At 46.1% G+C, this 12,552-nt stretch overlaps 1 protein-coding gene across 1 annotated transcript in view; it reads right to left on the reverse strand.

Moving 5' to 3' along the window:
* PITPNC1 (phosphatidylinositol transfer protein cytoplasmic 1) overlaps positions 1 to 12,552 on the reverse strand; it is a gene marked incomplete at both ends in the record, with an annotated part of 311,327 nt that overhangs the window by 14,717 nt on the left and 284,058 nt on the right. The window contains 2 exons of the mRNA XM_080712457.1: positions 6,699 to 6,762; positions 11,562 to 11,717. Of these exons, the coding sequence (XP_080568583.1) occupies positions 6,699 to 6,762; positions 11,562 to 11,717 (220 nt within the window). The remainder of the gene's footprint in view (positions 1 to 6,698; positions 6,763 to 11,561; positions 11,718 to 12,552) is intronic.

A 12,552-nucleotide genomic window follows, 5' to 3' on the forward strand; every position in this document is an offset into this window, starting at 1 on the left:
TTTCTTTCTGTTTTTGGTACTGGAGATTAAACCCAGGGACATTCTACCTCCCAGTTACACTCCCAGCCCTATTTTTATAGTTTTTTTTTTTTTTAAATTTTATTACCTAGAAACAAGGTCTTGCTAAGTTGCTGAGGGCCTCACTAAGTTGCTGAGGCTCTGTTCTGGAAGCTGAGATCCCAAGTACTAGGATAACAGTCATGCACCACCATGCCTGGCTCCCGTAGCCCTTTTATTTTTTAATTTTTAATTTTTTTAATTTTTATTTTGTTATTTTTTTTTGTGGGTTTAGGGATGGAAACCAGGGGCATTTGACCTCCGAGCTACACCCCCTGCCCTATTTTTTATTCTTTATTTTGAAACCGGGTCTCACTAAGTTGCAGAGGGCCTCACTAAGTAGCTGAGGCTGTCTGTGAACCGCAATTCTCTGGTCTCGGACGCTCAAATGCTGGGATTACAAGCGTGCGACACCACGCCTGGATTAATTTTTTAAATATTTATTTATTTATTTATTTTGGTGGTACTGGGCATGGAACCCAGGGGCTTTCTACCTCCGGGCTATACTCCCAGACCAATTTTATATTTTATTTGGAAACAGGGTCTCAGTGCTGTAAGCCTCACTCAATAGCTGAGGCTGGCTTCGAACCTGCACGATCCTCCTGTCTCAGTCTCCCAAGTATGGGGATTACAAGTGTGCGCCACCATGCCTGGCTTATTTTTTTTTATTTTGAAATAAGGTCTTGCTAAGTTGCTGATGCTGGCTTTGAACCTGCGATCCTCCTGTCTCAGCCTCCCAAGAGGGGACAGTTTCATCGATACTGTCCCAAGTGTCCTCTCATACTTCTCTCGTACTTTGGAGGAAGAGTCAGGCTTTCAAAGACAGTCATTAGATTCCACTCAGGCTCAGGTTCCCTCTGGCTCTCCTTCGTGTTCCTCTCTCAAAGTACAGTCAGATTTGTGAAGCAGAGGCACGCTTCTCTGAAGCTGGGCTGGCTATTTTTACCTCCCCTCTCACCCCATCTCCTGAAACGTGTTGTTGCTTCTCTGATTAGTGTTCTAGTCATGCAGGGAGACCCGGGGCTCCCGGGCGAAGACCAATCAGGGCTTCGAAGGACAGACTCAACTCCCCCAACATGGCAACGGACACACTTTACAAAGAAAGTAAAAGAATACAATCCATCCAGGGACATAGCTTTGTGACAGCCAAATACTGGCATTCAGAAGGGATGCAAAATTAATCCCTGGGTGAGAAAAGATCACCAGCCTCTACAGCATCTCTTTTCTTGACTCGTAATTAAGCTCTGGAGGTAGCTAGTCTAACTAGAGAGAACCAATACCCAGCGGAGGTGGTCTACAGGGCTAATATTTCAGCCCCAAACATCTAACACCTGCTGTGTCTGCCCAAAGGGACGCCTTTTTCTATCTCACAAGGCATCAGCATTTAGCAGCTACCCCATTATACATCTATGATTCTCTAGTTTAATCTGTCTGGATTGAAGTAAACTGTCCTTACAATCCAATCTTTTTTTATATATATATAATGCTGGAAATTGAACCCAGGGGCATTCTACCTTTGAGCTATACTCACAGCTCTATTAAAAAAAAATTTTTTTTTTTAAATCTGGAACCCAGGCGTGGCGGTGCACACTTGTAATCTCAGCATTTGGGAGGCTGAGACAGGAGGATCGTGCTTTGTGGCCAGCCTCAGTTACTTAGTGAGGCCCTTGCAACTCAGTGAGACCCTGTTTCAAAATTAAGAACAAAAATAAGGGCTGGGGGGGGGTGTCACTAGGAGGTAGAATGCCCCTGGGTTCCATTCCTAGTACCTCAAAAAACAAACAAAAAATCTGGAAACAGAGCTGGACGTGGTGGTACACATTTGTAACCCCAGCATTTGGGAGGCTGGGACTGGAGGATCACAGTTTGCTAATAGTCTTGGCTACTTAGCGAGGCCCTTTGCAACTCAGTGAGACCCCGTTTCAAAAATAAAAAGACTAAAAAATAGGACTGGGGGTGTAGCTCAGAGGTTCAATGCCCTTGGGTTCTATCCACAGTACCAAAAAAAAAAAAAAAAAAAAAAAAAAAAAATCTGGAAACAAGGCCTCAGTAAGTTGCTGAGGCTGACTTTGAACCGAAATACTAGGATCATAGACATGTGCCACCACTCCTGGCTTCCAATCTGGTTTATTTTATAACCCATGTTATAAGCAAAAAGTTCAGAATTATTATTTGGAGGGCTTTTTATTTTTTGTGGTAGAAACTGAATATTGGGGCATTTCACCTGCAGTCTTTTTATTTTTTATCTTGAAACAGGGCCTTGCTAAGTTGCTGAGGCTCTCACTAAATTGCTGAGTCTAGTTTTGAAACTGTCATCCTCCTGTCTCAGCCTCCCAAGTACTGGGATTACAGGTATGCACTAGAGGATCTACCTTCCTTCCTTCCTTCCTTCCTTCCTTCCTTCCTTCCTTCCTTCCTTCCTCCCTCCCTCCCTCCCTCCCTTCCTTTCTTTCTCTTCCTTTTTGCAATGGGGATTGAGCCCAGGGGCATCCTACCTCTGAGCTACACCCCCAGCCCTATTTTATTTTTTATTTTAAAACAGGGTCTCTGGCTGGGCATGGTGGCGCACGCTTGTAATAGCATTTGGGAGGCTGAAACAGGAGGATCACGGTTCAAGGCCAGCCTCAGCTTCTACTTAGCGAAATCCTTTGCAAAGAAGTGAGACCATTTCAGAGGCAGGTCCCAGCACTACCTTGAGTACCTGGCTCAGAGGACAGGCTGTGGTCTGGGCATTCCATTCATTTGGCTTTCTGAGTGTCTCCATTGGTTCCCTGAAGGGGCCTCCAGATTCTTGGCCTGTGGCTCAGCTGGGCTGCTGATGCCCGCAGCAGCTTATGGGAAATTGATGGTGGCTCTCAGCCCCTTGGCTGAGTGGCAAGGCGGCTTGCTTGGGTGGGAGCTGTGAACGTGGATGCAGGGCCAGGGCCCACTCCGGGGAGTGAGTACAACCCTCCATAGCTGCCAAAGCCCAGGCGTTGCTTCTGCGCTCAATGCAAAAAGATTTTTTGAGCAGTAAGACTCCTTGAGCAGTGAACTAGCCTCACCTAACACATTCTGGGTAACAGGGAGCTGATCTCTTCCTAAGAATCTCCAGCACGGAGGTCTTCCTTTTTAACTTGGGGTGTTATCTTATTTATTTTGAAACCGGGCCTCTCTAGGTTGCTGGCAGTCTCACTACTTGCTGAGGCTGTCCCCGGCCTGTGATCCTCCGGTCTCAGTCTCCCAAGTACTGAGATTACAAGCATGTGCCATCATACCTGGCTTTGGGTTCCGAGGTGTTATTTTAGCTTTGGGTTCCTATAATAATCTGAGAATTCTTCCTCCCTCCCTCTCTCACTAAATGCCCCCAGGTCTCTTCCTTGGTCTAGGCTCAGCTGAGATAGAAAGGAATCTGCCCCATCCTGGGTCCCATGCGACTCACTTACTAGACACCCACCTGCATTTATTCCCCTCGCTACATCCTGTCTCTAATGGCTTTGGAAGTAAGTGTGTGTGTGTGTGTGTGTGTGTGTGTGTGTGTGTGTGTGTGTGTTTGTTACTGGAGACTGTGGTACTTGCTCCATTTTTTACTTTTTATTTTGAAACAGGTGTTCAGGCTGGCCTTGAACCTGCAATCCTCCTGTCTCAGCCTCCCAAGTACTGGGATTTTAGGCCTACAGCACTGTGCTTAGCTTTTTTTTTGGCACTGGGGATTGAACCTAGAGGTATTCTACCTCTAAGCTATACTTCCAGACTGATTTTTCATTTCTTTATTTGGGAGCAGGGACTAACTAGCTTTCTGAGAACCTCGCTACATGGCCAAGACTGGCTTTGAACCTGTGATCCCAAGTACTGGGATGACAGGTGTGCACCACCATGTTTTTTTTTTTTTTTTTTTTTTTTTGGTGGTGGTACTGGGGATGCTACCCAGGGGCATTCTACCTCCGAGCTGTACCCCCAGCCCTGTTTTTTATTCTTTATTTTGAAACAGGGTCTCACTGACTTGCAAAGGGCCTCGTACCTGAGGCTGTCTGCGAACCGCGATCCTCTTGTCTCAGCCTCCCAAATGCTGGGATTACAAGCATGCGCCACCACATCTGACTTTTTTTTTTTTTTTTTTGCACTAGGAATTTAACTCAGGGGCATTCTACCACTGAGCTATCCCCCCCCGCCGAGCTCTTTTTATTTTCAAACAGGGTCTCAAGCTCCCCTGGCTGGCCTTGATACTGCGATCCTGTCTCAGCCTCCCAAGTACTATGATTGAAGGTGTGTGCCACTCTACCTGGTTTGTCTTTTTTATTTTTTGAGATCCTGGGAATGTAGCTCAGGCCCTCATGTGCACTAGACACACACTCTACTCCCGGCCTGCACCCCCACCTCTGTTTTGTCCTCTTGATCAGAAACCCCTGCCTTTTTCGCTGCTGTCTTTTTGGAAAGCCCTCAGCGGCATTCTGGGTGCTGGAGCGAGACCTCCCCGAGTCCTTCCTGCCTCTTGGTCTTCAAAGAGGCAGATTTTGGCCTTTCACCTGCCTGTCCTCTTGCCAAGCTTATCATCAGCTCAAGCCTACTATTTTTTATATCCTTCAGATATTCCCCTGGGACTGGTAACAAGGACGCCCCGTGCTCTGGGACTGTAAGTCAGGAGCAGATGGAAGTTCTTCACCTTTTCTTTGGGGAAGAGGGGGCTCTGTTTCCTCTGAAAATCGGAGTAAATCTTCCCAGAAAAAAACAACACAAAACAAAAACAAACCAGCAACACATCCCAAAAGATTTTTTACCCTCTCTCCTTCTTTCTTTTTCCATACTGAAGATTGAATCCAGAGGCATTCTACCTCTCACCTATACTCCCAGCCCTTTTTTATTTTTATTTTTGCAGTACTAGGGACTAAACCCAGGGGTATTCTACCTTAGAGCTACACCCCCAGCCTTATTTTTTATTCTTTTCCTTTCTTTCCTTCTTTCTTTCTTCCTTCCTTCCTTTCTTTCTTTCTTTCTTTCTTTCTTTCTTTCTTTCTTTCTCTTTCTTCTTTCTTTCTTTTTTCTTTCTTTCTTTTTTGTGGTACTAGGGATAGAACACAGGGGCATTCTACCTCCAAGCTACACCCCCAGTCCTATTTTTTTTATTCTTTATTTTGAACCAGTCTCACTGAGTTGCAAAGGGGCTCACTAAGTAGCTGAGGCTGGCTTTGAACCATGATCCTCCTGTCTCATCATCCCAAATGCTGGGATTACAAGAGTGCGCCACCATGTCTGGCTTATTCTCTATTTTTGAAACAGGCTCTCAGTATTGTAAAGAGCCTAAGTAGCTGAGGCTGGCTGTGAACCTGGGAATCCTCCTGTCTCCGCCTCCCAAGGATTCCAAGTATGCGCTACCATGCTCGGCTTATTTTTTTTTAAATTTATTTTGAGACAGGGTCCTGCTGGGTTGCCGAGTCTCACTATTTGCTGAGGCTGCTCTTGAACCTGCGATCCTCCTGTCTCAGCCCGTGTACCACCACAGCTGGGTGGGAAAGATTTGTTTAAGCATCAGAGGATGTAATCACAGGAGACTCTCAATCCACTTGCCTCACAGATGACAACACAAATATGTCCTAGGGAGATTTCAGAACAGCTTGCTGCCCGAGGGCAGCATCCTTGGGGTGTGAGATAAGAGAGGAAAGGATGAAAGGCCTTTGGATATACCCTGGAAGATGCATCTGCTGTTCAGATCTGGAAAAATGGAATCAACACACAATGCCCATCGCCTACAGAACCAGGCCCTTTCAAATGCGACTCAGAAACAGCTAGGGAGATGAAAACCATCACTGTCTGGGCCTGTTCTGTCCAAGGTGTCCTTATACTTTAAATGTGGTGCCTTCTGCTAAGAAGAGGGAGGGAACTGGCGAAACCATGATGGAAAAGAACCAGAATACAACATGGGTTACACTCAGGACAAATGCAATGTGACTTAGGGAAAGGCCACGGTGGAGGGCGTTTCATTAGATAATCGGCCTGAAAATCAGATCAATGTGAAGCCACCCATTGGGCGTGTTCCTTTCTATTTATAGATGAGGATACAGGCTGGTGCTCAGGAGGCAGGCGGATGAGAACAGCGCTGAGGGGCTGAGCAGGGTGGTCCACCCATCCCGGGAGGATGCAACCTTGCCTTCACTCACTGGCGATGTTCAACTCTTTCCACATCAGGAAAGGAAGTCATGACACTGTTGCAGTCAGGACTAACAGGCACCTATGCCTCTGTCTGCCCTTGAATTCTTGCAGAGCCCATCTGTATATATTCGGTGAGAGACTGTTTCAAGTGTTCTCGGCATCCAAGGACTACTTTTCCTTCGGAAAGCTTTGCTCTTGAAGTTTGGGGTAAATGAGGATGGGTTTCAAATTTAGCCAACAGGGAAGGATGGAGCCCCGCCCATCAACTGTGCGAGCATCAGGCGTGCCGAGCTCCTACTCGGTCAACAGCTCCGTGGTTATTTTAGACCAGGCTTCTATTATTACATCTTTCGTGTGCTCTCTGGACAGCGCGAGTTCCAATAGAGGAAGCCGTCGCCTGCCTGCCTGCCTTTGTGGCTGTCCTTTTAGGTAACGGTTGAAGCCAGATGGACTGAAAGCCCAAGTCGACGTGTTATGAAACTGCTCCATAAGTTATTTCGGGGACTCTCACTTACCGTACCACTCGTCAACCCACGCGAAGGCCTGTCTGTGTCCGATCAGCAGGATGTCCCGGACCACCTGAAAAGTCAAAGACGGGGCTTGAAATAATGCCACGTAGGGTCAAAACCGGAAAATAGGTCGTTCCCAATTCTGGGAATCTTGGCCACTGTGGATTTCTCAATCCCTCTGTCCGTATGCACCGACAACTGTAAGCTGACGTAACAGATCCACTCCAGGCCCTTCCGGGGAGTGCACACTGGCTGCACACTAATTGCTTTGTTTTATTTGTGAGTTGGAAGTGTGTACAGACTAATGAGAACGTAGTACTCATAGCAGTAACTGAAATGAATCTCTGGGATAAACACTTTGAGGTTTTTCTTTCCCTCCTTCCCTTCCTTTCTCCGCCCTACCTCCCTTCTTTCCTTCCTTGTACTGGGGATTGAATCCAGGGACATTTATTCTATATCCCAGTCCTATTTTATTTTATTTTATTTTATTTTATTTTTTTGCGGGTCTGGGGATGGAACCCAGAGGCATTTGACCTCTGAGCTACACCCCCTGCCCAATTTTTTATTCTTTATTTTGAAACAGGGCCTCACTAAGTAGCTGAGGCTGTCCGCAAACCGCGATCCTCCGGTCTCAGCATCCCAATGCACGGGGATTACAAGTGTGTGCCACCACGCCCGGCTCCCAGTCCAATTTTATTTTGAAACAGAACTTGCTAAGTTGCAGAGGGCCTCACTAAGTTGCTGAGGCTAGCCTTGAACCCACGACCCTCTTGTCTCAGCCTCCCAAATACTGGGATTAAAGGCAAGCACCATGACGCCTGGCTGAGGTTTTTCTTTTCACTTAATCTTTAACTAGAACAGTGGCGAGTTTTTACTTGTGGGAGGGTGTCTCTCTCTGGTGCCAGGAGGTCATAAATGTTGGAAGTCAAGAACACTTTTGGTGGGTAGCAAGTTTTTTGTAAGAAAGAGCATTTCAACACTCCCTCTTCTCTGATGAAATATCCTAAGCATCAATTCCATTTTTTAAAGTAAATCAAGGTGGCCGGGCATGGTGGTTCACGTTTGTAATCCCAATAACTTGGGAGGCTAAGACAGGATGATCGCAGGTTCATGGCTAGCCTCAGCTACTTAGTGAAGTCCTTTGCAACTTAGTGAGACCGTTTCAAAATAAAGAATAAAAAAATAGGGCTTGGGGTGTAGATTAGAGGTAGAATGCCCCTGGAGTTCAATCCCCAGTATAGCAAAAAAAAAAAAAAAAAAAAAAAAAAAAAAAAAAAAAAAAAAAAGAAAAAAAGAAAAGAAAAAGTAAATCAAGGTGTGGGAGCTAGGTGTGGGACATGCATGTGTATCATCATGTCTGGCTTTAATATGCCTTTTTATGTTGTAGTCTCTCTCCAATATTCCTTCCTTTCTTTTTACCACACATACCCCGTGCTTGTCAAAAATATCTCCTGAGCCAGGCCTGGTGGTGCACACCTGTAATCCTAGTACTTGGGGGGGGGGGGGCTGAGACAGGAGAGTTGCAGATTTGCAGCTAGCCTCAGGAAACTTACTGTGGCTTTAGTTAGATCCTGTTTTCAAATAAAAAATAAAATAGGGCTAGAGGAGGTATAGCTCAGAGGTAGAATACCCCTGGGTTCAATCTCTAGTACCACCAAAGCCAAACCAAATCAAACCAAACCAAAAAACCCCTCTCTTGGAAGGTTCAAGCATGTTTCAATAAATGTAGGATTTTAATTTGGAAGATTTGTAGAGATGGAGGGAGCATTCATAATGAAGTGTTTATTCCTCTGGGCCTTGGGAGGTCTGGCGAGGCTTTGACGAGGTGAAAGTAGGGAACACGTAATGAATGTAAAACACAACCCACGGCCACACACGCTCGAGTGCTGAGTGTGTCAAATTCATGGAAATCAAAAGAACAGCACTGAGACAGCAGTAAATAGACCCTATTCCACTGAGCACAACACAGCTGGTGGCTGGCTGCACGAATTCAATAATGTGCTAATGGCTCGCTATCGAACATTTCCCCCCTTTAGCTGTGAATACATTCTCAAAAAAAAAAAAAAAAAAGAAAAACTCAAAAAACAAAGGCAACAACAAAGGTGTTCAGAGAAGGGTGTTCCTGGCACTTTAAACCCATGCAAGCTGGGCGTGGTAGCTTATATCTGTAATCCTAGTATCTGGGAGGCTAGGACTGGAGGCTTGCAGATTGGAGGCAAGCCTCACCAATTTAGTGATGCCCTCCAGAATTTAGTGAGACCCTCCTTCACAATAATAAAATAAGCTGGGCGTGGTGGCACATGCTTGCAATCCCCGTGCTTGGGAGGCTGAGACAGGAGGATTGCACAGGTTCAAAGCCAGCCTCAGCTACTTAGTGAGGCTCTCAGCAACTTAGTGCGACCCTGTTTCCAAATAAAATATAAAATAGGTCTGGGAGTGTAGCCCGGAGGTAGAAAAGCCCCTGGGTTCCACCCCCAGTACCACAAAAATAAATAAATAAGTAAATAAATTAAAAAAAAAATAGGGCTGGGGGTGTAGCTCGGAGGCAGAATCCCCTGAGTTCAATTCCCAGTACCATCACAAAAAAAAAAAAAAAAAAAAAAAAAAAAAGGCAAGTGCTACCTCAGGCACTCATTAGCTACTCATGTGCCCAGGCAGGTGTGTTCTGGGAGTATTGTGACACTTCATTCTACTTGGATACGGACAGCGGGGTATTTACTTATTTATTTTACTTTCTTTTTTGTGGTACTGGGGATTGAACCTAGGGTTATTCTACCTCTGAGCCACACACCCGGTCCTATTTTATTTTTTATTTGGAAACAGGGTCTTGCTAGGTTACTGAGAGTGTTGCTATGTTGCTGAGGCTGCCCTCAAACCTGGGAAACTCCTGTCTCCGCCTCCCAGGTATTGGGATTGTGGGCATGTGCCACCACACCTGCTTACTGATTTTTTTTTTTTTTTTTTGCAATATCAGAATGAACCCAGGGGCATTCTGAGTGATATCCCAGCCCTATTTTTTATTCTTTATTTTGAAACAGGGTCTTCCTGGGTTGCAGAGGGCCTGCATATATATTGTGATAATGCCCTAGTAAGACGATATTATGTTTGGTTAAAAAAAATCTTAGAGAGAGAGAGAGAGAGAGAGAGAGAGAGAGAGAGAGAGAGAGAGAAAGAGACAGACAGACAGACAGACAAGAAGCCAAGTGCGATGCTGCCTTGGGCACAGAGCTGAGGCCGCAAGACATCTTCCCTGGGAGTTGCAATTGTCTTTCTACTTAATAACCAGGACATGGAAAAAACCCAAGAGGTCTTAGAACTTAACATTCCTGCATCTCAGCCTGTCCCTACCACGGCCCGGCCCAGTGGGTTCTGGAGCTCAGGAAAGGATTCCAAATTCCTCCGTGTGGGAAAACACTGAGGTTTGGGAATTTGTGAGGCCTGCTATGGCTGCCAGACTGAGCTGTGAGGAGGGCTTGAGAGACTATCCCGTAGATCTACATTCAAGGACTGTCACCGGTCAGTGGACAAATCCATCTCAGTATTAAACAGCTCAAGGCGAGCTGGGCAAGTGCTTGTGAGCCCAGCATTCGGGAGGCTGAGGCAGGAGGACTGTAGTTCATGGACAGCCTCAGCTACTTAGCGAGGCCCTTTGCAACTCAGTGAGACCCTCTTTCAAAATAAAAATAAAAATAAAAAGAATAAAAAATAGAACAGGGGGTGTAGCTCAAAGGTAGAATGCCCCTGGGTTCCATCCCCAGTACCACAATAAATAAATAAATAAATAAACAAATAAATAAATAAATAAATGGGTTTGGGGTGCAGTACAGTGGTAGAACATGAGTTCAAACTCAACAATCCCCCTACCCCCCACACACACATGTGCACACACACATACATAAAAAAAGAAAGAAAAAAAGAAACATTGAAAACGAAAAGGCTAACCTTGCTAGAATCTAGAGACAACTTTGGAGTATTTGTTTTATGAAAATTAGAATAGCTACAAAGGGCAATGTACAACATTGCAGTGTCCATTTTTCCCCCCCCAGGTAGAAAAAAGTCACATGAGGAATCCTGGGAAAACTTAAATCGTCACCAAATGGGTTTCTGCTCCAAAATTCATGAGTAGAGCCAAAGCTTGTATAAAACTGAAATCTGTGTTTTGAGGTTGTTAATAATTCTTTAGGGATAAAAGTGTGATGAGAGTAGAGGCACGAGGTGTGTCCTCTAACAGCGCGAGCAGGACATCCAGCTCTGCCTCTTGGGACACCGGCTACTTTAGGCGCCTGCGTTGGTGAGCATCCCCTCAGGGACTGTGTGTACAGCTCAGCCCTCTAGCCTTTGCCCTCTGGCCTTTGCCCTCTGGCCTCTGCCTGGCAGTAGATATTTTTTTCCTCACTGATGCCAAAGTGAGAAAAAAGAGCCCCATTCCCATCTCTGCTCGCCCAGTCGTCATGAAGATTGTGGGATAACAGATGAAGAGTGAGCCGGGCATCTTGGTGCTCACTTGTAATCCCAGCATTTGGGAGGCTGAGGATCTGGGTTCGAGGACAGCCTCAGCTACTAAGTGAGCCCCTCTGCAACTCAGTAAGACCTTGTTTCAAAATAAAGAATTAAAAAATAGGGTTTGGGGTGTAGCTCGGAGGTAGAATGCCCCTGGCTTAAAAAAAAAAAAAAAAAAGATAAAATGTGAAACATGTACATCTAAGAGTGGGGCAAAGGAAAACCCACACAGAACATGCACTCTCACACAAAAAGTGTTTTCTAGCTGCCGTTCCCCGTGTTGGCCCTGCTCCTGGGCACCGGTTGCATGTCACGTGCTCCACCTTAACACTCATGATAGGGACCAATGACAGCCCTTTCATCACCTACCTTGTGCACAAACTGTTCCACTCTGGTCTGAAGCCCCCAGACCTCAAACTTCACGGTCACCAGCTTGTAGGAGCACATGATGGGCTGATGGCTGTCTCGCCAGCCCTCTCTCAATTGTCCCCGTCCTGTCTTTTCTGACTTGAAGTGCTTAGGATCCTAGAGACAACAGATCAAAGAAAAGGATGTATTAAAAATCGAACCCCTTCTATGAAGTGTCCAGAATAGGCAGATCCATGCAGGCAGAAAGTAGATTACTGTTTACCAGGGGCTGGGGAGAGGGAGGGATATGGGTGACTCTAGTGGGTACAGCATTTCTTTTTATTTTTAAATTAAAAAAAATTTTTTTTTTTTTTGTGGTACTAGGGGTGGAACCCAGAGGCCTTCTACCTCAGAGCTATACTCCCAGCCCTATTTTATATTTTATTTGGAAACATGGTCTCACTAAGTTGCCGAGAGCCTCACAAAGTAACTGAGGCTGGCTTCAAACCCGTGCGATCCTCCTGTCTCAGCCTCCCAAGCGCGGGGATTATAAGCGTGCGCCACCACGCCCGGCCATACACACAAATTAAAGAATAATTTATGCATAAGATCATTTTCATTATCATAGAAAAGACTCACAGCTGCTAAGGAGCCTGCTGTGCATCCTGGTCTAGGGCTGTCTTGGATCTTGACCGTGTTTATGGGGACGTGGGGCCCCAGCACAGGCCACCAGATGAGGCAGGAAAGGCTGGTTGCCATCTCAGGGGGGCCCTGGGGCTGGGAGGAGGCAGGGAGCCAGTGGGCTGCGGCTCCCCGGGCCTTGTAACTAGACCAGATGGCTTCAGGGTGGGATCGAGAGGGAGGAGCAGGCTGCTCGTAAATAAAGCCAAGTTTCTTCACTCAGGTCTGGCGCAGGCTCCTTGGCCGCTTGGTGACGGCTCTCAGGCTGCCCTTGACTGAGGAACTTTTTCCTTTGGTGGCTACTCCGACAGTGGCTCCCCCAGGAAATACA

The sequence above is a fragment of the Muscardinus avellanarius genome (assembly GCF_963383645.1).
Source record: "Muscardinus avellanarius genome assembly, chromosome: 16".
Lineage (NCBI taxonomy): Eukaryota > Metazoa > Chordata > Mammalia > Rodentia > Gliridae > Muscardinus > Muscardinus avellanarius.